Genomic DNA, 25,247 nt, shown 5'->3' with positions numbered 1-25,247 from the left:
ATTATATGTATTTTTATTCCACAGAAACACCTTGAAAAACATTAGCAGGAGCCATTATCCACAGATCTCACCTTGGAAGAGTCGCCTAATTGTCCCCATGGAGATAAATCATTTTAATGCCATACTGTGAAACATTCCAGGCAAAGGGTAAAGGATCTCAATAAAGACAATCAGATGGTGGACTCTCCACCAGACAAGTTACACCTTGCACCTTTAAAACAAAAAAATAACTAAAAGAATACAGATGGACATAGTTAACTGTCCGCATGCACAACAAAATACTAGGTCTACTGTACAACCACTACAATTACAAAGTGTTTCAAGTAGGCGTTTAGTCACCTAGTGTCTGCTCTCAGCCTACCCAGGGTATTCTCTTAGTCTAAATAAATGTGTTTTATATGTGTTTGAGTATTTGAACATGTGCTGTTTTTGCCAGTGTAGTGAGTATAATGAGAGCAGCTCATATGTTCTTGTCTTTCATCTGTTCTTGTGTGTTGGACTGGTTCCCACTGCAGCACATTTCCACAGCCAGATGCACAATGTTAGCATTAAACACACACCAACTGCTCCTGTTCCCCTCTCTCTGCCTCCTGCACACCGCCTACCTGCACATTATTTAAACATCACGTCATTTTAAAAAATGTATGTCTTATATCTGTTTATTTTTATTGTCAATTTTTCAGATTTTAATACAGTTTAAAGTCACCACACAGTTTTGAAGGAGTAATTTTGATTCAGTTGTTGTGCTGTTAATAGATATTTGTAATATTTCAAACTAAAGGCAAAGACTATTACAACATATAGTGATGTAACCAGTGCTTTGAGCTTTGCCAACCTTTACTGCTAAAATCATTTAACATCTTTATACTCGTACCACTGAGAATAGCGGTTTTGTTTGGTGTAGTACATCGCAGAGATCTGCATCAGCCCGCCTCCTCACATTCATTTGGAACAGGCACATCGGAGCAAATTGTGTCTGGTTTAAATCTCGGGAGAGACGTGCCCGGTGAATCTTGATGAAGTTGCGTCTTAAGATGCTAGTCTAATCAAAGCTGCAGCGCCAGAGGCTCTAGCCCTTTGGGGCATTAAAGATGACTTCCCGTTTGGTCTGAGACACTTTTGTAAGAGGCCAAACCAAAATGTAGTATCCTTGTCGCACACACCTGGGGCTGCTGTTTGATGCAGGCCCTCATCCATCACAGTAAGTCTGAATGGCAGAGGAGCGTGGTGTACTTAGTAATCTGTGCCCGCCTGCCCCTGACGGGAGAATGGAGACCTTGTATACGCAGCCTCCAGATGGGCCAAGACAACACAACACTGCAGCTCTCTAGTGGCAAACACGCTAAATGTGTGAGGCAGATTAGGGCGACTGAGTTTGATGCATGCCAACGCTCTGACAACAAATATAACGTGACAATAATCTTAATATCAAACTTAAATCTCCAAACCTAGTGGAGTTTCCTTTAGTTTTTCAGTTTTGCTAATACAAACTGTGAATATTATAATAAGCATTGTATGAAAACCAAAGCACAGGCCGTTAAAATGCAGTGGTCCTCATGAATAAAAAGCTTTCTGGAATCACAATGACTTTAGAGTGGTGGTTGGAAGAAAACAGAAGATAATTTGTGTAAATAAATAAAGGCAGAATAAATTGAAGATGTTTTTACTTTGCAACAAAAAGTGAAAATCATTTTATCTTTAATAAAAAACAAAACTTGTAAAAAAACAAACCTGTGGAGAGTTTGTACCCAAACTTTATTCCTATTTTCTTCACTCTTATTTAATACAGAATTATTCCTTTTGACAACAATTGTTTCATAAAAATACACTGAGATTGTAAAAACCTTTGAAATGCACAATTTGCATGTATAACATAGCACAGATGTAACACAAATGGATTGAGAGGAGACAGTCTTTAGCTGCACAGTTTGTTGGCCTCATACTCCTGGTGCTGGGGCTGTCTAGAGCTGAAGGCCTGCAGAGCCGTGAGGATGCGGCTCACATCAGCGCTGGACAGTTTGAGTCTATGTCGGAGCAGGCAGGAGAACAGGTCCACGTGGGGCACCCCTGGAGGAGAGAGGCGGTTGACCCTGTAGCGCAGCTCCACCAGCTGCAGGAGGGCAGAGTCTTGGGAGCCCTGAGTGTACGGATAGTCAATCTGCAGGATCAGGTCCTGGATGGCCTCTGGGTCAAAGTGCACACTGTACCCCAGCAGCTGCATGCTATTGATTTTGATGTAGCCCACATTATTGGCCGGCTCAGTGGGCTCTGGCGGTTCATAGTACACCGTAGTACGATTTCCTCCCGTGGGTTCCCGGATACGACTACGCAAGTAAAAGTGAACAGTCTCAAAAAAGCTCTTCCAACGGTTCCCTAAAGTCAGAGTCCAGTTATAACAGTCCATTGGTCTGTCCAGCTTGGTGCGCTCCCAGTCGGGGTATCCACTCTGGCCGATGGGCATGGTCCAACTCTCTGCATGGCTGCCTCCAAATGGGTTGACAAACAGAGAGAATGCAGGCTCCAGAGAGCTGTTGGCGGTGAGACAAAACTGCAGCGCGATGCCCAGCAGCATGTGAACGCGGTTGGATTTGACACGATTGCTCTTGAGTGTGAGCAGCATCCTCTTCCTCCAGGACGGGTCAAACCAGGTGTTGATGCGTACATCGTTGCTTACAAACACCCCGTGCAGAGTGATGCGCGGGTCGCGCTGCTGTAGCAGGTAGCGCAGCTCCAGATCCTGCAGGTCACGATCACTCTCCAGCCCCAGGTAGGGGTCAGTGGGGTCGGGCACAGCGGGCCGGCAGGCTCCCTGTGTCAGGCTGAAGCCTGGGTTACAGCTGGAGCAGCGCGTGCGATTCTCTGTGGAGCAGGAGGCGCAGCGGGAGCCCTCTCCCACAGAGCAGGGGATGACACCCTGGCAGGACAGGGGGGCGTATGGGCACGAGCAGCTGCGGCCCTCCTCACTGTACACTCCAACATGGCTGTTCTCACTGCAGTACAGCCTGGACAGGCAGAAGCTCAGCCAGAAGTGCAGCGGTCTGCTGAGGACAGGAGATATTTATGTCCACCATATCCATATTTCAAAGTACATTATGCATATGGTTTATGTTTTAGTGATTATCTCAACAATAAATCCACGTTTGGCATATGAATCGCTTGTCACATGTTTTTGTTATTTTATGATTTCACAGTTTCTCTATTATTACACGCCACACTGATGCTTGTCATTCTATCCAAACACAGTCTCAGCTGGAGCCTCAGAAGCTAAATCCAATCCAAATCAACCTATTCTTCTGTGTGCAGAAGACAGCACTCAGAAGCATGTCTTTCTGCTCTGCTTTTATTTGTAACAATGAAAAACGACTTCTACACTATATTTTTGCTAAAAGGCAAATCGTAAACATAAAAATGCTATTTCCCTCAGAACAGATTTAAATGCAAAACTGATTTTCCTGAATTTCCTTTTATAGAGAAAAGGGGTGTGATAAAAATTGTAATTGGATTGTAGACTGAGGGAGCTTTGCATGCTTTTCACTATTGAGCTGATGGATTGTGTCATTTACTTAATTTCCAGCCAGAAATAGCTATCAATATGGAGTGTTCATGAGAGAGGCATAAATCTGAGCAGAGTTACGGCCAAAGTGATCTCTGATAGATATTAAAACAGATGGTGGAGCTGCTGAAAATGCAAAAAGACACTTTGAGGGAGCGACTTGGAAAACCCTCCATCCAGACTGCTTCAAATAACAATCTCATGCCTAGAAGCCTGTGGACTAACCCACCCTGAAGAGTTAGTGATAGAGGAAAAAAATCTGTCCAATAGAAGAATACTTTGTTTTAAATTTATTGCGATTTGGACCCAGCCTGCATAGTGTTAGTGAAAATTGTCTCTACGGACAATCAACCTTGTCTTTTCCAGTTAACAGAGAATCCTCACTGCCCCTGTCAGCACTTCCCTCCTCAACCGAGCCTCCTAATAACCACCGCTTCGCCTGGCTGCTTTTCCCAACGCCCAGTCTCTTTCATAATTATACATTTCTAGCAGCATCTTGGGTTAACAGGCTGCGCTCTGACTATTCCCTTGGTGTTATTTTGCGACTCACCTGGGCCATGGTAGGACTATTTTGGGTTGTTGCCTGCACCTCTTGCTCAGACTGAAGAGCTTGTTAGTGATGCGGCGGGCTTTGGAGGAGAGTTGGGCGCTGTGAGCTTCCAACTGCCTGTAGCGCTGTAGCAGGTTGGCATCAGCGCGCCACAAGTGCTCCACCACAGATGTGTTCACAGCGTAGTGCTTTGGCAGTCTGTCCACGAAGCCTCGAAACTCCTCTGGTGACAAGTAAAACAACATGCATTAAGTGTCACTGTGGGGTAACAATAGCCTACACGAAACTTTTCAATGGTTGTCCTTGGAAAACAAATGCATGAATTGCAGGGGTGGAAGAGGTACTCATTTTTGTTGCTTAGTAAAAAGTACAGATAGTGGAGCAAATAAATACTCAAGAAAATAATTTATAAAATTACACATGGTTTTATAGCTCAAAAATACCTAGATAAACAGGTACAGATCTACCTTACTACCTTTCCACAGATCTGATCTGTAACTATTGGACTCCCTGAAGATAGAAATGTTTAATACCATACTGTGAAACATTCCAGACAAAGCAACATCTCCACGCAGAAAAGCATTTAATGAACCCTCCACCAGAAAAGTTCCTCAATGCACCTTTAAGTAAAAGTATTAGAAATTTACTTTGCACAGATTTTGAGATCTAATAAAGCTTCAAGTAAGTGATTTAGATTTTTTCTGAATTTTGTTCAACAGAAACAATTGAATAGATTTTTTTTTCTAGCTGTTATTATTATTATTATTATTTTTACTAAAACTAAACTAAAAAGGTGTTAAAAATAAACGCCTCAGTCTTTTCAGTAGGTCTTACGGCTGGGTAGAAGTTACCGATACAATACATACCTCAATACATAGGCCACGATACGATACATATCTCAATACAGTGCACTTTCGATTTGATACGATATATTTCAAATTGATTCGATACGGTTCAAGAAAAAAATAAAGGCTAAATCATGGCTGTGAAACTTAGTCTTTATTAAACTACTTCTTGTGTAGTTCATATGAAAACTCACCCATTTTAATCACCAAAACAGTGAATATGTCAAATGTATTGCATAAATGAATTTCCTTTCTCTAATCAAATAACGAAACTGTAGCACTGTATCAAAATAGTTTAGTAAAATATAACAAAAAATACTGGTATTATAATGGTGTTATATCGATACAGCAGCCCACGATACTGTGTCATCGAATTAAAGGATACGATATATCAATATTTCAATATTTTTGCACACCCCTAGTAGATCTCACACAATAATAAAGAGTTAAGTTTACTTTTCAGTCCAGTTAAAAAATGTAGTGGAGTAGAAAGCACAGTTGCCTACTTTAAAATGCAGTGAAGCAAAAGTAACAAATATCCACTTTAAATCTACTTAAGTGAAGTACAGATACCTAAACTGTATACTTAAGTACAGTACTATGTTTACATTGTTGTTCCACCACTGATGAATTGTTGAGGACTACTAAACTCGCCTAGACTTAAGTGGATTTTTCTTAACACCTGTTGTCAGCATGTTCAAGGTAACTAGCGTCTGGTTAAACTCAACTTTTCTGGTGCTTTTGTCGATAAATAAATTGTTCTGGTTGCCTTGGTTGTGTGGTGTGATTTAACAACAAGAAAAATACCACAGAAATTCTCCGGCATTTTAGTGCAGCCTGAGAGAATAATTCAGTGATGTGTGTGTAGCTTTGATCTCACTTGTAAAATGCTGTAGGCAGATGACAGGAGCATGTAGATATTCCCTCACATGTTACCACACCTGAACTACACAGTGCAAGAGACCACATGGGGCCAAGCTCAGAGTATACTCCCTTCAACACTACTGCATTTTCCTTTGATATTTTAGACACTTAGTTTTGTATAATGTATGTTTGGATTCTGTGTTTTTCACATAGTACTAACTAATATGTGGCTTAAGTGTTCATATGCAGTTTATATCGAAGCCCTGTACTACCCTGTTATTTTTGTATTTCATTATATTAATTATATTTATTTGTATTTGTATATTTATATTTTAAAATGTATTGTGTCACCTAAAAAGAATATAAGATTCACCTTATTTTTAATACTTTATTGTGTGTTACAGTAGACACAATATTTATGTTATGTTTATTTTTTATCCCCACTTATTCCCCCACCCTTGCCCTAAAATAAGCAGCTTAATATTGTTAACAGATACAACCAAATAAAACATACATTTAAAAAAATATAATAAAATATAAGTAAAAACACAAACATAAAAATATATATAAAGAAAAAAATAATCAAAAAATCACCTTTTGAAATGAACAGTAAAACCTGTTTCACATATTACTTATAAAATAATTGAGGAATTTTTACCAAAATATCCAAGGTGACAGTAGTTAATATTCTACTGTGATCCATCCGCGGACTTTAATTTACTTTGCCATTGCCGAAGTTCTTCCTCTTATAGCAAAGGACAATTATGAGCAATTTATTTACGACTAGTATAATGGACTATAATGGGATTGCTGTTTGGAGGAATAGATTGCTTTCTTCTTTCAAAACAAGCAGTATAGAGGCTTAGACTTGGACGTAGGCAAACTTTATTGATCCATAAGGGAAATGACTTTAGAAAATAGTTTTTAGAAGATGTCCGTTTAGCTGTAACACTGTGTTATTGTTTTTTTATTTAAGGTTATTTACTGTGTGTTTTTCCCCCGTGTTAAACCATACTGTTCTCTGTGTATCTTTTATGTTTATTTTGTGTATCTGTGTGATTGTGTGAGGGACCCCAGTTGTCTACCTCAAAAGCAAGTTATGAGGAACAAATAAACAAAATACAGCTGGTCTGGATTTGAATGCATTAATATATTTTTTTGAACCTTCAAAGTCATAATTAGAGTCGTCCTTGTATTGGCCGATGTTATGTATATTTTTGTTGGACTTGAGTGATGACAGATGGATGGTGTTTTTGGACACGTTCCAGCGCAGAGAAAACATCAGAAACCATTTCAGATATGACACCAAGATTGACAGGCTTTGGATTTAAAGTCTGGCAGTATTATATAGCTAGGCATGAATTTTCAAAAGGCTTTATGGGGTATTAATTCTCAGGTAGATTGAAAGAACTCGATCCAAGAAAACCATCCCACAGAATTCACGAATAGAGGAGTTCAGAAATTGTCTATGATATTTTAAACCCAAATGTGCATGTACTTAAATGTTCAGGTATGTGTACTTTACTTAAGTACATTTTACAGTGGACACTTTTTTATTTTATTTCACAACATCTGAAAGCAGGTATCTGTACTTTCTACTCCATTACATTTTTGAACAGGTCTGAAAAGTAAAAGGACTTTACATATGACTTAAGGCATTATTTTGGCTTAATATTGACATCAGTGTCATGACATTTTATCAAATGAACAACACTTGAAATATGTGAAATACTTTTTCTTTTTACTCTTAAGCATATTTTTTAATTGGTACTTAAATACTTTTACTTAAGTAGATTTTTTCAATTGATACTTTTTACTTTTACTTGAGTTATTTTTACATCTGTATCTATCTTTACTTTAACTTACAAAATTTACTTTATCCGCTACTGGATACTTGTAAATGCCAAGCACTCACCAGATTGCTCAAACTCCTGATTGCTGCTCCTCCAGGCCTCAAGGACGCGCTGCAAGTTGTGTTGCAGACTGCTCAGGTCAGAGAGTGGGCAGTTACAGTGAGGGAAGTCCACACTGCAGCGACACCAGCAGTCTCCACTCCGGCAGACGAACTCGCCCTCGGATTTACAACCGATGTAGTCCAGCGCCGCCTGGATGAAACGACTCTGCAGGTAAAGAGGGAGGAGCACCTGCAAGCCTGAGAGGGGTAAATCTCATAGTTAAATGCAACATCATCATAAAAAAACATACTGAGTAAGAACAGCAAGAATAATTCATTTAAGTAATAAAAGTATTTTGTTAGACTTAGATATAGTGAAGGAACCAGAGAGCTGTTGGCTCAAAGCACACTGCTGCTGTATCTTTGGGCAAGCCTTCGCCCCATTTGGCTTCTAGTGGCTGTTACAATGGTGTGCAATGATGGCCAAAACGCTCTTCTCAAATCTATTAAGTGTTGCCACTATACTAAAATTTCAAACTCAGTGTTGATGCCGTGATAATGATACTGTTGTTTTTTGTTTTTGTTTTTTTTGTTTATACCGTTATCTGAAATAGAGAATAAATAATGATAATGAATAATTGCACGATTGTACGTAGGACACTTCTAACCTAGTCCTTGATGCCATTTTGTTGCCGATAGTTGACCCAGATTATTGAAGGTTATAACATTCTCTACAGGGGAATCATTGCTAGACTTTAATACCACAGTGTGTTGAGTGTTCCTTTCTTTGGGTCACAGATTTTTGTTAAATCTACTACTTGAGCAATTTCTACAACAAATAATGCCCTTGGCCAATGCTTTTGGTACCTATAGAAATTGAACTATTACAGTGTTTCCTCCCTGCAACTTTTCTATGAGATTGTAAAAATTTTTTCACACAAAATAATGTACAGGCTGTCCATAAACCTGTATCATGAGCCAGCTTTCTGTAACAGCCTAAATTAGTGGAACAGATAGAGCTGTCCAGAGTTGGATGTGGCTCTTACCTTGGAGCTGGACCTTGTTCTCTGGGCTGTGGACCAGCACTGAGCTCACTGTGTCCAGATTGTCATAATTACTGCAGCCAAGGGGGCCCGTCCTGGTCTCAGTCACCTGTAACACACATACAGTGGCCTTAATCATATTTAGATGGACTGCATTTGTTTGGTGGGATAGTACATGTGGTATATTTTTATATGGATTAGTTTGCATCAGTCAAGAAGCAAATAAAAAAATAAAATAAATAAAAGTAATGTTATCAATACACAAAAGCAGATTAAACAATTTAAGAATGCAATGGCAGACTTTTTACATTACACTTCATCTATGCAACATCATTATTTTACATTTTGATCAATATTTATATAATCTATCTATATAATTTATGATATATAATAATATTGATCTAAAATGACATAGAAATGGGTGCATTGACTTACTGATTAAAGTACACAACTGAGAATCCCTGCTTCTTCATTGTGACATTTCACCACTAACAATTGCTTCAACTCTACATGACCCCGAGAAACAGAATGAAACCGAAATTTTCCGAACACTCAAGCCTCAAATATAGTACAGCTCAGGATGAGTCAAACATGAATGAACTAATCAAAATGCAACTTGGAGTAAGCCAATGATGAGGGGAGACTATTATGTTAAAACCTCATTTAAGTTAAGTTTACATCATGTCTGTTTAAAAAAAAAAAAGTATCTATAGATAGAAAATTTTGAGCAAATTCTTCAATCCACTTACGTTAACCCACATTTTAGTGAAATGTCAAATCTGTCATATGCTGCTCTTTAAATCTGATATTTGCACAGTCATTCTTGCAAATGCTGTAGCCCGTTTCTCACTTTAATACAAAGAACATTAAGTCCTTGAAGCGTGTCCTGTAAATAACAGCTCATTTGCATTAAAACTAAATAAATCTTAAGGTCAAGAGATACTTCATCAAAAGCTCTTTATGCCTCAAATGAATTTCTAATGCACTGAGTCACTGTGAAGTAGTACCGTAAAGGTCCTCAATTATAAAGATTCCTATGCTCACACAGAATAATTTGTTCAGATGTGAAAGGAAGAATCAACTCCTTTGCCTGTAAAAACCTTCAAACTGTGTTCACTTTGCCTCTTAGCGTAATTAATGTTGGCGTTCAGGAAAGTACTACTCAGAGCATGTTAGCGTAGCGCATGTATGGCGAGCTGCTAGCGATCGCTAATGAACTGTGTTGCTCTGTAGGTGCTAGTGTTCATCTCATGCTCTCATCTTTAATTTGCCTCTCAGCTCCACACATGCTGCTAAAGTAAATGGGGAGAGGACCTTGGCTGGAAATTAATGGTACGATATCTCTAATCAATCAGGCTGATTCATAACCGGTTCAGGAGATGGGACGCACAGTCTAAAGGCGCAGTTTGCCCCTCGGCCTGAATAATGAATACAGCGTAATAGCCACTCCACATAAGAAAATTGATGATTGGTGTTTGTAAGCGTGCTCTATAGAGCGTCCGTATTTCTCAAACATGTCTTAAAAACTTTATTTGGCAACATGTCACAGCCGGTACTCTTATTCTTAATCTTGCCTGCTTAGCTGTACCTTGTGGTGGCAGCAGGTAAATCTTTATGTATCGAGGCAAGTTTCTAAACATGCATTTGTTCCTAATCCAGCCTGGTTAAGTGAATTAAGTAAATGAATACCTTGAGCTAATATTAAGTGATTTATACATAATCGTTATCTTCAGGGTAAGCAGTAGAAGTCTGTTAGGAGTTCAGCAAACTCATTTAACCTGATGTAAAGTAGTGCAGTGAAGGTGATGTAGTCAGACAGGCTGTTGAAATTCAGAATATCTTTCCTACTAGTTGAAATAGTGTATGTTAATGAATTGTCAACAGTATTTAAATTCTCTACATGTCTTACTCCCAACACATCAAACCAAGTGCAAAAGCAGCCTTGCAATGGCAATAACTCCATACTGACCTTTTCAAAAGGCCTTGGTGGCCATAATTCGTTGCTCCATTCATACTCAGCTCTTTAAATTTAAAAGAGGTAAACTTCTATGACCCTAAAGCAGCTTGTTCACATAGCAAACCTGTAAGATTTTTTCTGTTAATCAATCTGACCATTTATGCCAGTTAAATGTGTGTTAAAGAACTATTGCTACTCTTTCAGAATTTACTTCAACCTGCAATTGAAGCTGTGAGGCAAGATAATGCATGGGATCCCACTCACACTGCAATCAGCTATTCAAACAATGAGTGTTCAACAAGTTGTCAAGCAAAGAAAAGAACTATGTGCACAGCTTAGTGTTCAATACTCGATAGCCCTACCTTCCTCTCGAAGAAAATGTAAGCTTTATTTAGATGGGAGACTAAATAAGTACACTGTCCTGACTCTGAGTAACAGGCTCAACCAGCAGTCCCTAATTTTGGGGTTATGACCTTTATGACCTTTATTTAGTTTTAGTTCAGTCCAGTTGATTTGATTGATCAACATGTTACAGAGCTGTGAACTTGTAATTGATTTTACTTGTAAGAATGGTCATCCACCAATTGTAATTGCTGATGTTGATGTTCAAATTGTGGAAGAGTGTACATTTCTTGGTCTGACCTTGTCTAATGATCTGAGCTGGAACAAAAACACAAGCAAAACTGTTAAGACAGCAGTGGCTTTTCTTTTTGTGGAAACCTAAAAGAATTCACAAAGAACCCTAAGATCCCACTGAACTTTTATCGCTGCACCATTGAAAGCCTTCTGGTTGGCTCTATCACTGTATTTGGTAACATTACAGCCAAAGAGAGGAAAGCTTCAAACAAGATGGTCCGCTCAGCCAAAAGAAAAAAATGAACTGTGACCTATCTGTCCTCAAAGCTCTTTACAAATGTAGATTTTTTATACCGAGCCCTTCAGATCATACACAACCCCTCTGGCCATCCTGCAGAGACATGTGAGAGCGTCTTCCCTCTGGAAGAAGCTATCACTCCATTAAATGTAAGACTGGTAACAGCTTTTACAAAATGTTCTAAACTTAAACAATGCACTTTGAACTTTGATGTAACACTTAATATATTTAGCTATTTAATCTTTAGTAGCTTGTTTATTTCAGTGCCTGTAATGACTCTAAGTCACTCATTTGTTTATATGGTTGTTTTTAATATCTGGTGCACTGATGGTGCACTTTGAGCTTTTTGCACAGTTTTTCAATTGCATTTTAAATACAAATAGCAAATACATGAAGCCTAACCATGTCAGAACAAAACATTTATCTACAGCAAGTGAATCTTTATCCTAATGCTGTGTGTTTGACCCATAATATAATAACATAATATTATATATATATATATATATATATATATATATATATATATATATATATATATATATATATATATATATATATATATATATATATATATAATATATATATATATATATATATATGCACTTACTCATTTACTGGCTTACCCGAATGGCACTGGAGGCGATCTGGAGATGGTGCAGTTTCCTCAGAGTGCTCTCTCTGTCGGTGAAGTAGGATGCAGCCAGTTGGTGAAGTGTCTCTAGTGTCACCGCCCCCGTCCAGTTGGACTTGGCCGCCTCGCTGTCTGCAGATGGAGACTCATGGTTCAGCCTTCTCTTGTCCACAAATATGGTGAGAGACTCCTCCCCTGGTGCCGCAGAGAAAACCGGGGCTTCATTAGTTCTGACTGAGCAGCGCTAATCATCTTTCATTAACATCTTTATAGATCGGTGGAAACGCAGCAGTGATTAGTGGTTGAAAGAGTGGAGCAAGGCAGAACCTGGCCTCTGCATCTGAAGGCGAAATATACTCCAATGAATGACAAGTGTTACTATTTGCATGCATGTTTTGGGAATAGGTGATACTATGTCCTTGAGGAACATTTCTTGGTGTAAAAGATAAAACATGTTTTCATTCAAGCCATAAACAGGTGTTTTTAAGAGGCCTGTTATCACTCTGTATTTTCTTAATGTTTTTATGCACACTCTACAAACGGATACACACAGATTTGACCTCACTGCTGAGGCTAAGTGGTCCAGAAATCACAGCTGCTCTTCATTCAGAGAGGCACTTCACTTAAAGTACAGCACCTCTGACACCTCTAACAATGTGAGATGGAGCCAGCAACACCATAAAGTCATCACCATTATGGCCATAAAGAGAAACATTAACAATTTAGGATATGTGTGTAGTTACATACTTTAAACAGTTCATTAATTGTGAATCAGAATCCACAAGTGGTCCATACCAAGGTCATTAACAACCAAAATGTTGTTCATGGCACCATGCTGAGTACATAATAAATACAAAAAGGCACATATACCAATTAGAACAATTAGACATATTAAGAAAAAGCATTCATACAATCCATCATCCATCATTGTCATCTGCATAGTCTAAGGCTGTATTTTTGTATTCAACAGCAATGAGATTGGTAAACTTATTTTTGTTAATAATTCTGTCAATAAAACCTCAGATAATGTTTTTCTCAATAATATTTCATTTTGCTTTAGAAACAGTCATTTATATTTGCATCATATTCTTGACTTTAATGCCAGCACTAGTCTGTCTGTCACACTATCTCAGAGTCGACACACATAACCGACGCTGAAGGTCTGCTTATGAGGAGGAGAGAGAGCACTTCTAAATTGCTTTGTGAACTTGTGTTTCTGTGTCAGAGCATCTGAATTTATCTCCTTCATGGATTTGGATGGATTTCAGCTTGGAGACACTTTTTCAACATTGGTACAAAATAGCGGGACTGGAAAAAAAATTTTTTGTCTCCACTTCTGAAACAGTGACAGCCAAACCGTATGTTTACTGCGGATTTTTGGCCAATTACCGTATTCATGGGAGTAAAATAAAAGCCAGACATCAGACTGATACTGAGTACAACATAATAATAGGGAGTTCCAGCTGAATTTCATTTTCCATCTGGGTTAAGGCTTATTGATAACGATTTATAAGAAAAATAGCGGACCAGCCGGTGGCATATAAATAAAACTACAACAAACAAGATCCTCCCTTTGGCATCTCATGCTATAAACTAAAATCTCTCACTGTTCCCCAATTTACTTCTCTAACAGTGATTTGGTGCAGGGTGTAATGCAAACCACTGATCCAAGAAATGCATTATGGGCTTTGTGGATAAGAAAACAACAGACGTTCAGATTGGGGTGCCATATGTGACGCTGATGTTGCAATCTTTTTTAGCTGCTTTTCCAGCATCCAAGAACCAGTCACCTTCTCATAATGCCACAAGTCAGTCTAATAGTCTACACTAGTTTATCTAGCTTTTCACACCAAAGACAATATTTGGCTTTCCTAGTACCACCAGATCTAAACCAAGTCTATAAACTATGGCTAAGGAAGGAAGGCTAAGGTTGCAAAATGAACTGTTATCCGCTTTAAGTCAAGTTAGAATGCTATTACCTCATCAAAAACTGTAGCGTGTAGTTGTGTTTTGTTTCATTCACACATAATCCTTTTATTGGTCTGTCTACATCTCCAAATTTAAAATGCTCTGTTCCACCTTGTGAGGCCATAAAGCTGTTGTTTTCAAGTCAACAGATATCTTTTACCTTTTGTTCAGTAGAGATTGGCAATTTCAGGGCTGAAATCCAAATGATTCTAGTGAAGGTGTATGGACTTTGTTAAACATGTGAATGAAACAAAATGATGCAAATCAAACAACATTATTACTTAGATCAGAAATTAGTGTAATATGGGCCCTTTAAACCAGTGTCATAAGAATACAAAAACATTGTTGTTGTTGCTCATCTTCTTGCTTGCAATCTACATTTGTAATTACTGGTCATAAACTGTATTATGTGTTAATTAGAATTTTTGAAAATCGTGTCTTGTAACTGAGAGGTTTAGCAGATTTGTTCTTATTATAAACTGTACAAAGAGAGAACTTTCTTTAACAACTGCATTCCTATTCCTGTATTTTAATTAAACCCAACAGACTCAAATGCCTATTTTTTTTTTTAAATATTAGTTTAAAATTTTGGTTGTGAAGTTAATCAAATTTGATTGAGATTGACAATTTTTTGCTTGGGTCTTTCTAATCAAGGGGTCTACAGCCAAATCCTATGGTTTGGAGCTGAGTTAAGACTTTGAAGAAAGAAATGTGACTATTTTCGAAATACGAATACATAATACATACTTTAATAATTGCTAGGAAATTAATATTAAAAGACAAAATGTAATTAAGTTGAACTGATCAATATGAGGATGATTAATCTGTTTCTCATATCGCCCAGTCCTAGTTAAAAATCAACCTTTTTTTCACCACTGAAGTAGATATGTATCACTCTTCTCCATGGCGTATTAACATCATATTATTTGAGTTTAAGTTTCATAGTCTATGATGCCATCTGCTGACAAACCCCCTCATGTTGTGAGCAGAGCTGTTTTGTTCAGTGTAGCGTACCTCCCAGTGTGGCAGAGATGAGGACGTGAGTGCCATACTTCTTAATGAGACTCTCTGTGATGGTCTGCAGACTCGGCCGGCGCCCCAGCTGCCGGACCACGTGCATGAATTCGGGGTCGAGGGGTGGAGACAGGCCCCCGCTGCCCGATGAACTGTCCCTCTTCTCCACGGCCAAACTGTTGACCTTCCATCGACCAAACTCCCTGTGACATACACAACAAAACAACACTTCCAACAGTGAGCTGCAGTCTATAATGTTGTTGCTATGGAAAAGATCGATATTCCAGACGTAGAGTCAAGGCTTTGGTGAAGGTTAGGAGAAGTATTTATAGTGGATGTCAGGATGCTAACATGAAGAATAATCCAGTGTAATCTTTCATAGATAGAAGTGGAAAATTTTGATCATATTAACCCCAGCTAAATGTTGTACAAGTTTAAGAAGATAAACTGTAAGATAAACTGTTAAAATCATTCAAACAAATGCAACATAAAGTGCATATCATTGACTACTGTTACTACTTATTTATATGAACTAAACCAAGAACTACACCAAAGCCTACTAATGGTAAATGTAAATTTGAATTAGAATTAACAAAAGAAATGCCCAAAAATGTCCATAGTACTAGCAAAAGATCATGCAGTAATATTTCATTTACACACTAACTGTTATCAGCCCTTGGAGGCATGGAAAATTGCCCAAGGACATAAGAACAGCCTGTGTAATGATGAGTTTTGGGTTGAGATGTTCTGGTCAGGGGATGAGTCACTTGAGCCACAGTATTAATAGGTTCTAATCTAGAAACTGTAGAAATACGAAAAAACAGAAGCTGTGAAATGTCCTTCAGTGAACCCCAATGAAAATATATGAAACGGGTATGAAGTGGATGCATGGTGCAAAAACAGCACGTCCCACACATTATTAACAGTAAAGTAATGTCAGCTGTCACCTTCACGTAGTGCAGCTCACCTGTCAGTCTGTAGGTCTTTTGAGGCAAGACTTTCTCCTGCATATTGTTTTAAATGTTAAAAGTTTTAAACGTATAACTTCAAAAGTTGTTGCAGTTCAGTTTATAAATAATTCACCAGTCTCTTTGTTCTTATTAATTTCAACATTTACTTAATAGTGCAACTAACCTACTTTAAAGTATTATATGCCCCATTGTGCACTCTGTATTCTTACTTAATAACATATTCGTAATAAATGTATTATTATTATTGTTGTTGTTTTTGTTGTTGTTATTGCTTCATTCTCATCCCAAGTTAATGTCTTATGATGTAGTAGAATATTTTTAACAGAAGAAACAATTCTCACCAGTTTCTTTCCTCATAGCAGTAGAAATCAGAATACAAAATAGCAGTTCACAGCCTCTGGCAAAATCACACATTTGTACCATGTTTTAATTGCTCATTGCCAAAGCCAACAGTAAAATACCATCATTTCAGCATAAAAAAATAATTTGAAAAGAACTCGAAAAGAGCATCAAAAATTGTCACTTTTTCCATTTGTTAGCGCACACAGTTTGGAAAACTTCAAACAGCTGAACCGTTGATATTCACGAGCCAGCAGGGAGATCCCCCATAGCTCCACAGCAGTGCACAGCAGCAGCAAATGCTACACCTCTATGACTGCGCTGTACCAACTCTCGCCTCCAAGGACCCAATCAAATCCCTGCTATGAGACAAGAGACAGACAGAGAGGTAATTGGGGAAAGGGGGACATTGTGCCATATGTGTCATAGTTATATTCGATCATCCCATATCACGGGATAGGGAGAGTGACCGGCCCCGGTGGACAGATGAGGAGCCCCGGGTATAGCCTACAGCAAACTCTATCAGTATGCACAAATGGCACAGTGACTTAGAGTAACAGCAAAGCAGATGTGGAAAGGGGACAGACTGCTCATGAATGAAGGCTACATGGTCACATTTGGTGCTGGTCAAACTCAAGGATATATGAATTATTTGACACATTTGTGCTTTAAATTGAATAATGTGACTAAATACTTAAAGGGCCCATATTCTGATATTTCTGATCTATTTTCTGAATTGTTTCCTCATCAAAGGTGGAATTAATATGATTGACTGAGATTCAAGAGCAGGACCACACCTCAGCCTCCCCCTGCTCATCCCCAGCGACCCACAGCTCAGCTCAACCACACCTTCAGTTAAGCAAAAGATGTTCATTTTGTCTTCTTATATACTTTAACTTCTTGGGTTCTTTTTAAAGACAATGCAGTAAAGTGTGTTTACTGCATTGTCTTTAAAAAGAACCCAAGAAGTTAAAATTACACCTTCAGTTACCCAGACGTCCTATTTATACAGGCCTATTCCAACAGCACCGGCTATCTCTCTCGACCCCCTCCCTCTCACCCGTCTCTTGTTCAGCTTGAAGACATCATCTACAAAGGGGGAGGGTGGGTCTCGAGGTTGGGTCAGCTGGTCTGACCACCTAAGACAGAGCCCCCATCCTGTGTCTTCACCCACCCAGTCAATAAATACAGTATCTTTATCATGTACCATTGTTCCTTGCTAGTGAAATGTACCTGGAGTTGAGTTTTGTTTCATTCACACGTGTTTACCACACAAACCCTTAGGCTGAGTTCTTTTCACACTGAAAACACTGTTCCACCTTGTGATGTCATGTGGTAATGCAACTCTATACATATTTTTGAGGAGGTATTATTCTAACATGACTTAAAGCTCACAAGAGTCAATTATGTGTAATACAGAGCCTTAGTCCTGACTCTTTCTTTCATTGTGGACAACAGGAGCTGGTCTTCTTATGTCTCTACTTAATCCTTGGTTCATTTTCCTTTCACCTTGTCAAACACGTGTCTCTCATCATTACTTCCAGCGGGGGCTTTGGCTTAACACAAGACACCAGGTGTAGCAGCCAAATTGTTCTGATCCTTCAGCTATGTTGTTTTGCAAAGTCACTCTCAAGTGCAGACTACACAGATTTTGTGTTGTTGAATGCATTTTGGACACTAAAATAATGTGATACTTGAGCAGATTGTGAAGCTGTGCCAAAAACAGCATTTTATTTTGCTCTTGATTTAGATTCTAGAAGAAACTTGAGTATTGTATAGTAAATCTTCTTGCCCATTCTACTAACAAAATGTGGCCTCTATTTGTCACTTTGGCCTCCAACAATCCTCTCATTTCCTTTGAGCTTGGGACTGGACAACACATACTTCATTCCTGTCTGAGAATTGTCTTCAATTAAACTTTTCTCATACATAAATACCTAAATGAATAAGTAAAATAGAAATTCAACTGAATGCAATACCCTTCTGTAAATTTTAGTGCAGCTTAGTTTTGACAAAAGCAAATAGTTTGAATCAAAGTGAAGTTGAGTGGCTTTTGGTAGAAGACTGTTTAACTATTAATTATAAAAATTCACTGGGCTGTAGTCAGTGCTTTTGGCTTTTAATAGCAGCAATGTATTACACATCAGCCAAGCCTGGCGCCTCTTCAGGGTGTGGAATCTATTTATGAAGGGGGGTTTTGGTATTGACAAAATGCAGGCGTCACCGCGAGATAAACACCACAGAGTAAAAGATTCCTGAGGGGAGATAATGGACAAGATGATTCATAAAGCCACAAATCTCCACAATAAAGCCTCCTTTCTCTTCTGTGCCCTTGGCAATGTCCACCAGCAGAGCAGACACTGTCCAGGTATGATGCATTAAACAGGCCCAGCCCAGATAGAGCCACAAGACTGATAAAAAGAAACGGAAATCCATCAAAAACCTTTGCAGCTACTGAGATGAAAATGTAAATGAGGAATTTTCTCACAGATTTATAGACAGAAATGGCACTCTGCTTGAAGCCTGTTATAAGATGTGACAGATATCCCCAATCAGAAGAGTCCTACAGAGGTCATTTGGTGCATTAGCAAAATATAATTATCAAAAGCCAAACCAAATGCTAATGGGTTTGATCAGTGATTACTTTCCAATCACATAATTTGTAAAGAGGAGCCAGTCTGTTTTGCATGCTTAAGTAGTACATCTTGAGATTGGCCCCATCAGCTCGCCACCTAATTTGCTGCAGCTGCTGTACCTGCATATCGAGACAAATCAGAATCTGGACAAGTTTTTATTTGAGACACTGAAACATCTGCTGAGACTGATTGGGTCCTCTCCGACTCAAAGTGCTCATCAGAGAAATCAGAGTCGAAAATGTGGAGTAGACCGAAAAGCAGCTCTCAAACATCAGCCCCACCATCACTCAGGAAAGATCAGAAGTCTGTAGGCCCTAAAATCCTGGGTCTTAAATGTTTCCAACAAAAAGTGAACCTAAACTTAATATTTTTTTTAACTCTATAACAATAATGAGAGAGTTTAGGGTAATTTATCATTTTGCAAAAATACCTGTTCGACTATTCAGCTATTCAGTTATTCTGTAAAAGGTATGTTCTATGCAGGGTCTTCTTTAAAGGGATAATCAATAATAAATAAATCTTGTATTGTTAGTCTAAATTCCTACACGTTATGACACACACACACACACACACACACACACACACACACACACACACACACACACACACACACACACACACACACACACACACACACACACACCCCACACACACACACAAACACACACACATCACAATTCAAGGAATAGGCACTAAGGATTCATAGTGTCACTGTCAAGGGCACTCTTTCTGTCTGTGACCTAACCTACCAACTCTGACCACAGTTATTTAGTGAATGTATCACTGAAGTAAGAAAACAGTTGTGATAAAAAAAATTGACGTTGCACGTGCCAAACTGCGAGCACTCACCTGTAGATTTTGTACCTGGTGGTGTAGCCTTGCTGGTACCTTTCTGCCGCTTCACTAAACTCCAAAGACTGGTGGAAAGGTCCTTTATCGGACAGCAGCCAGCTGAGGGACCCCGGGGAGTCCGTGGAGTCGCTTTGTCCGGGGGCAGAGGCTGCGGCTCCGGACGTCCAGCAGCAGAAGTAGAGCCAAAGAGCCTTCCATCGCAGAGACAGCCGCTTATGACTGATCCTCTGACCGCTCATGCTTCACCCAGAGACACCTCATTCTCCCCGAACTGAGGATGACACAGCACGAAAGAGCAGCTTCACGCGTGGACTTGACCTACACGCAAGGCATATGTTGACCACTTCATCTCGCATATTGCAATATGAAGCAAGCACCGAAAATCAAATCAGATAAGAGCTAAAATGCACGGTCTGTATGTCCGTAAAGGCAAAAGCTTGTTGGATCTTGCACTTTCAGAACTTAATTACCACTTCGTATTTTCCTAGTGCATTCCTCCATCCATCGGTGCGATGACGCGCTTCCATCTACTACAGGCGCGAGGCAGAGTTCATTGGGAGGACGCACAGAAACACTTAAGATGTCCCCAGAGATTGAATAGGAAAGAGCTCCATGTTCTGTAAGAATCCTTTGTGAGGCAGCCTCTCTGTGCTCCCGCTAAACACTGTGTGAGCGCGGCTGGATGAATGAAGGCGCGCTCCGGCTCTAGCGCGTTTGACGCCCTCCCTCCCCTGTCTCCTCTATTGGTCTCTCCAGCCTTCTGCTCACCTCTCGCTCTGGTGCCGCGCAAGACTGTGTGCCAAATGAGTGTTTCGGAGCCAGCAATAATTTGTGCCAGGCAAAGTGAAAACCTTATGAAATTTTATCAGATCTTATCTGGTCATGAAACATTGCCTGTATTTGTCGCTATGGTCAAGGCTAGATTTATAGGGCATCAAGTGTCACCTACGGACTAGACTAATAATCACTCACGAATAACTTAAATTACCCAACTACATTACTCTTTTTAATAATGGAGAAGTAGGCTAGCACAGTGGTAAGTTGAAAATACAGACTTTACTCACTGTGAGGTTAGAGGTATTTAAATTAGTTCGGCAAGTTGATGTTGGGCCACGTGGCGGTTAATGTAGCTAATGGTGCTACCACGTGCAGTGTCGGTGTATGAAATATTGAATTTGCATTATATACGACATAAAATAATCCGTGAACTGTTCTGTTGAGTATGTTTTGCAGAATTGATATTTCCCCTGTATTCCAATCTGGGCCACTTGGTGGAGTCATGAGCTTCTGCGTCACAGGACAACGTGGTGTAGAGCAGAAGGTAGGCCCACAGTGATTTCTTATGTGATTATGGTGATGTGCACATAGTAATGGCCGCCCCTGTCACTCTCTGTATCTCCCCATTTATCCCCATTACTCGCCATTACAGGCTGTTCCCCTCTCAGCATGATTGGAGCACATTAAACGTGTTCAAATGTTCCCGATAATAGGCTAATTATTGAGCACAGTTTCTCCCTCTTCTGCAGTGACATGCACATTGCTGTGAATTAGAAGTGAAAGTAATTACAGACCATTAATGCCAAAAAAAAGGTTTTATGTGAGGTGATGAAAGCCACTTACATTAGTTTTCACATCATAACTCCCTCCCCAAAAATATTGTGTGTGTTTTTGTTCCTAGTAAGATAAGCAGCAGGGAAAAGGGTTTGTAACCGGTATGTGTGTTTTGGGGTTGCTCTCCTGTTGATTCTTGGGTGTATATTTTATTTATCAACCTTATCAGTGTTGCAGAAGTTGATTTGATGCCATACTGTGATTATAAGTGTTTTGAGTGACGGGCCTGTATAGTTTGTAACTTTTTCCCTTTAGCTTTCTTGCTGTGCAGACTTGGCGTAACATGCGTTTGACTTGTGCAAACGCTGAGAGGAGAGACAGCTGCCGTAAAACCTTCAAATTACAAAGCGAAAAATGAATCCGGACTTTTGAGCTCTGTGTACTGGAGTGTGTAGAAGTACAGCTCTAATTACCTGAAAACTCTCCAGAGGATATGACTTTGAAACCTTCCCCAAGGTGTTTCAGTATATACATATTTGTTACTTTTGCATGCTCTTGGGTGTAGGACGCCGGGTACAAATCATCTTGGTGTGCCCTTGTTACATGTTCACTATATAAAACTTCACATTACAGACTTTGAGAAGGGCCCTATACCTGTGCTGCGCCCAGGGTGGACATTACCCCCGATCAGGCAACCTATTCTATATCATTGTGAACATTTTTGTGAACACATTGTGATTTTTATTTTGATGTAGTAAACTTTTTCAGCTGTATATATAATCAAAAACGATTTTACTTTAGATCAAAGTATAATATTTGATCACTTTTCTAGTATAAGCAGGGTAGTGGATGGGGGGTGGGGGGGGGTCTGTTGCCCAGGCCCCAGGGTCTTAGGGGGCCAGAATTGGACCATGTTCCTATTATTTTATATTAGAGGGGGGGCAATGTGATGCTTCTTGCCCAAGGCCCCCAGAATTCTGTTGATGGGCCTGCTTAGGGACACCAACTGGACAACTTGTCAGAGGGGTCCCATTTCCAGAAGTTCAGCTGTTTGATCTCATGATTTAGACTATGAAGGAGAAAGAATTAAACAATGGGCAGTTACTATTGTCACTATACTAATATTTCAAACTTAGTTTTGATATTGAAAAACTTAATAATAATAATAATTGATACAATTTCAGTCCCCAAAGAAAAAAAAAACCCATCTTTTTTGGGAAATAGAATAGCTTTTCAGGACAACATCATTATTAGCTTTTTCATGTGGTCTTGTAAACAGAGACCATTCTAAAGCTATTCAGGAAAGGCCCGGCTTTGTCCAATAAATGTTGTTTGTTTGCAGTATTGACACATGTTCAAATGTGTATCTAGTTTCAATACCATAGTTTTAGTAGCAATTAGTAGTGGAATATTTGGTAGTAGTACAAAGGTGTTCATGCAGTTGAATGGGCTGCTATGTCTGTATCCATGATGCTGCTCGATCAATGCATGGCTCCCATTGATTCCTTTTGCCTGGAAGTAACTCAATGTGCACATTCAGGATGCCTCAGAAGCCTGCTTTATTTCTCCTGCCAGACTCAAATTAAGAGTGAATTCAATAACACATATCATCTTATCCTGGTCAGCCTCAGTCAAACCCAATCCACTCCCATAGAAACTCAACATTTCTGTCATCTTCCAGTGAGAGGATTCTCTTCACCACACGATGAGTCTGAGCCATGATAAAACAAATGGTGAAGCAACAAAAAGATATGATTCAGTATTAGTATTAAGTAGTAGCTGTATTGGTAGAGGTAAGTTACAATCATACATTTCATATTTTCATACTAAGGAAAAACTGAAATGAAAAAAAACCCCACAATAATCTAGTGTTATACAGTACATTTTTACTATCTATGTTATCATTTTTTAAACAATACAAAATTGTACACACATAATAAGAATTATTTCTGGATACATTAAAAAGTCAAGAAAAATGTACTCGGAATGTGCATGATTATGTGCATGTTTATTTATTTATTTTTATTTACTACTAATTACTACTACAAACTACTTAATACTTAAAGATGCACTTTGTGACTTTTTGGTTGGGGGTCCATCACCTGCTTGTTTCTATGGATATGTCAAAGCTTTGCCTGGAATCTGGACATTAAACAGCATTTTAACTGTGAGTGGGCTTGCCTCTCCACAGATCTTACCTTTAACTTGATGATAGAAAGGCTTAATTAATACCATACTGTGAAACATTCCATACATAACATGTCCATGGAGAAAAGCATTTGTTGGACCCTCCACCAGAAAAGTTACACAATGCACCTTTAAGTGTTGCATTCTGCTGTTGATTTATTGGAGCTCAACAATATTTACATTTAGAATAGTTTTCATAGATAATTCTGCTTTATGGTTTGGATTCAAGTTTATCTTCTATATGACTTTCAGCACCAAAAACACAATCACACTAACTCACCAGTGCAATAAAACCACAAATCTTCTTGTAAGTGGGCAAATTTACCAACTTAACTGCTGCTCTTCACAAACTTGAATAAACCTTTGCATTGTTGATTCTGTGCCATGATAAGCTTCCATTTGCTGTGCGACAAAAAGAAGGTATTAAACATTCCTACTTGTAATTGATGTGCAGAGAGGAGTAGTGAAGGAGCCTAAATGAGCTTTTCCCTGTGGGCTACAGACTGTTATAATCTCCTGAAATCTGGCTCTTTGTTGTCTGTATGTGTGGCTGTAATTGAAAAGTTCCAGCCCTCTACTTTTCCTTTATTTCTCCTCTTCTGCTTTCCTCTGCTGTATCCTAGTTTCCTCATCTGACATCCTCAACTTCCTTTTTCCCACCAATAGTGTTTCCTTCCTTTGCGCCCTATTCAGCCGCCTCGCCTCGTCTCTATTTGCATTCTCTGTCATCTCTCATTTGACTCATTCTCTCCCTCCTTCTCCCTCTTTCTCTCTCCTTGGCCGCCCGCTGTGCTTTAGGAGGAATGTAGGCAATTTTTGATCATTTATGCCTGTGCAGGGGCTGAATGAGTGCCTTTACAAGCTGCAGATGAGAGAGGCAGAAGGGGGGGGACTCAGAGCTGTCCGGAGAAGGGATGCTGAGGAGTCCTGACGTGGCACTGGTGTTAATATGCCCCAAATAACCCCAATGCCTGTGGGCCTACACACGACGTGCAAATGTAATAACCAGATGGGATGATGGAATGACTGCTGCTCAGGTTAGATAGGGAGGGGAGGATTTCAGCTCAACCTTTGGTACAGAATGTTTTACAGAGACTGTAAAGAGGTGGAACATTTAAGGTCAAGAACCTTATATGTTCTAAAATATATACATGCAGTTTAAAGATCCTATATTATGCAAAATTGACTATTGTGAGCCAAGTTATCTCATCAAAAACATACCCAGACATATGTTTTGTTTTGGTTTTTTTTGGTTGAGTAATCCTTTTTTATTGGTCTGTGTTCAAAGCTCAAAATGCTCTGTTCCACCATGTGATGTTATGGAGGGGTAGTTTTCAAGTTAATAGCTACCTTTAACCTTTTGTTCAGGCAAAAAGTAACCAGGAATGAAATTATGCAAACGATTCTACAGGTGTATTACCACATAACATCACCAGGTGGAACAGAGTGTTTCCTGTGTGAGAGAAAAACTCAGCCTAAATATGCAGGGTTTGTGTGTTAAACATGTGAGAATGAATT

At 39.1% G+C, this 25,247-nt stretch overlaps 1 protein-coding gene across 2 annotated transcripts; it reads right to left on the bottom strand.

Annotated features, from left to right (window-relative positions):
• Window positions 1–1,779: 1,779 nt before the first annotated feature.
• Window positions 1,780–20,246, bottom strand: LOC110173405 (BMP/retinoic acid-inducible neural-specific protein 3). 2 transcript variants are annotated; one of them, XM_055152064.1, is made up of 7 exons: window positions 19,989–20,246; window positions 15,194–15,396; window positions 12,204–12,406; window positions 8,753–8,858; window positions 7,728–7,964; window positions 4,104–4,326; window positions 1,780–3,041 (listed from the first exon to the last, which is right to left on the bottom strand). In XM_055152064.1, the coding sequence occupies exons 1-7, from the start codon at window positions 20,228–20,230 to the stop codon at window positions 1,916–1,918; spliced, it is 2,340 nt and encodes a 779-aa protein (XP_055008039.1). In that variant the 5' UTR covers window positions 20,231–20,246; the 3' UTR covers window positions 1,780–1,915. The 2 variants fall into 2 exon arrangements, with proteins under 2 accessions (XP_055008039.1, XP_020795063.1); XM_020939404.2 differs by having other exon boundaries at window positions 1,780–3,038.
• Window positions 20,247–25,247: the final 5,001 nt, after the last annotated feature.

Source organism: Boleophthalmus pectinirostris, unplaced genomic scaffold, assembly GCF_026225935.1.
Source record: "Boleophthalmus pectinirostris isolate CB_2022bp ecotype Guang Dong unplaced genomic scaffold, ASM2622593v1 HiC_scaffold_16, whole genome shotgun sequence".
In the NCBI taxonomy this organism is placed as follows: Eukaryota; Metazoa; Chordata; class Actinopteri; order Gobiiformes; family Gobiidae; genus Boleophthalmus; species Boleophthalmus pectinirostris.
Note: the sequence above shows the minus strand (reverse complement) of the source record. Positions and strands in the feature narration are given on the sequence as shown.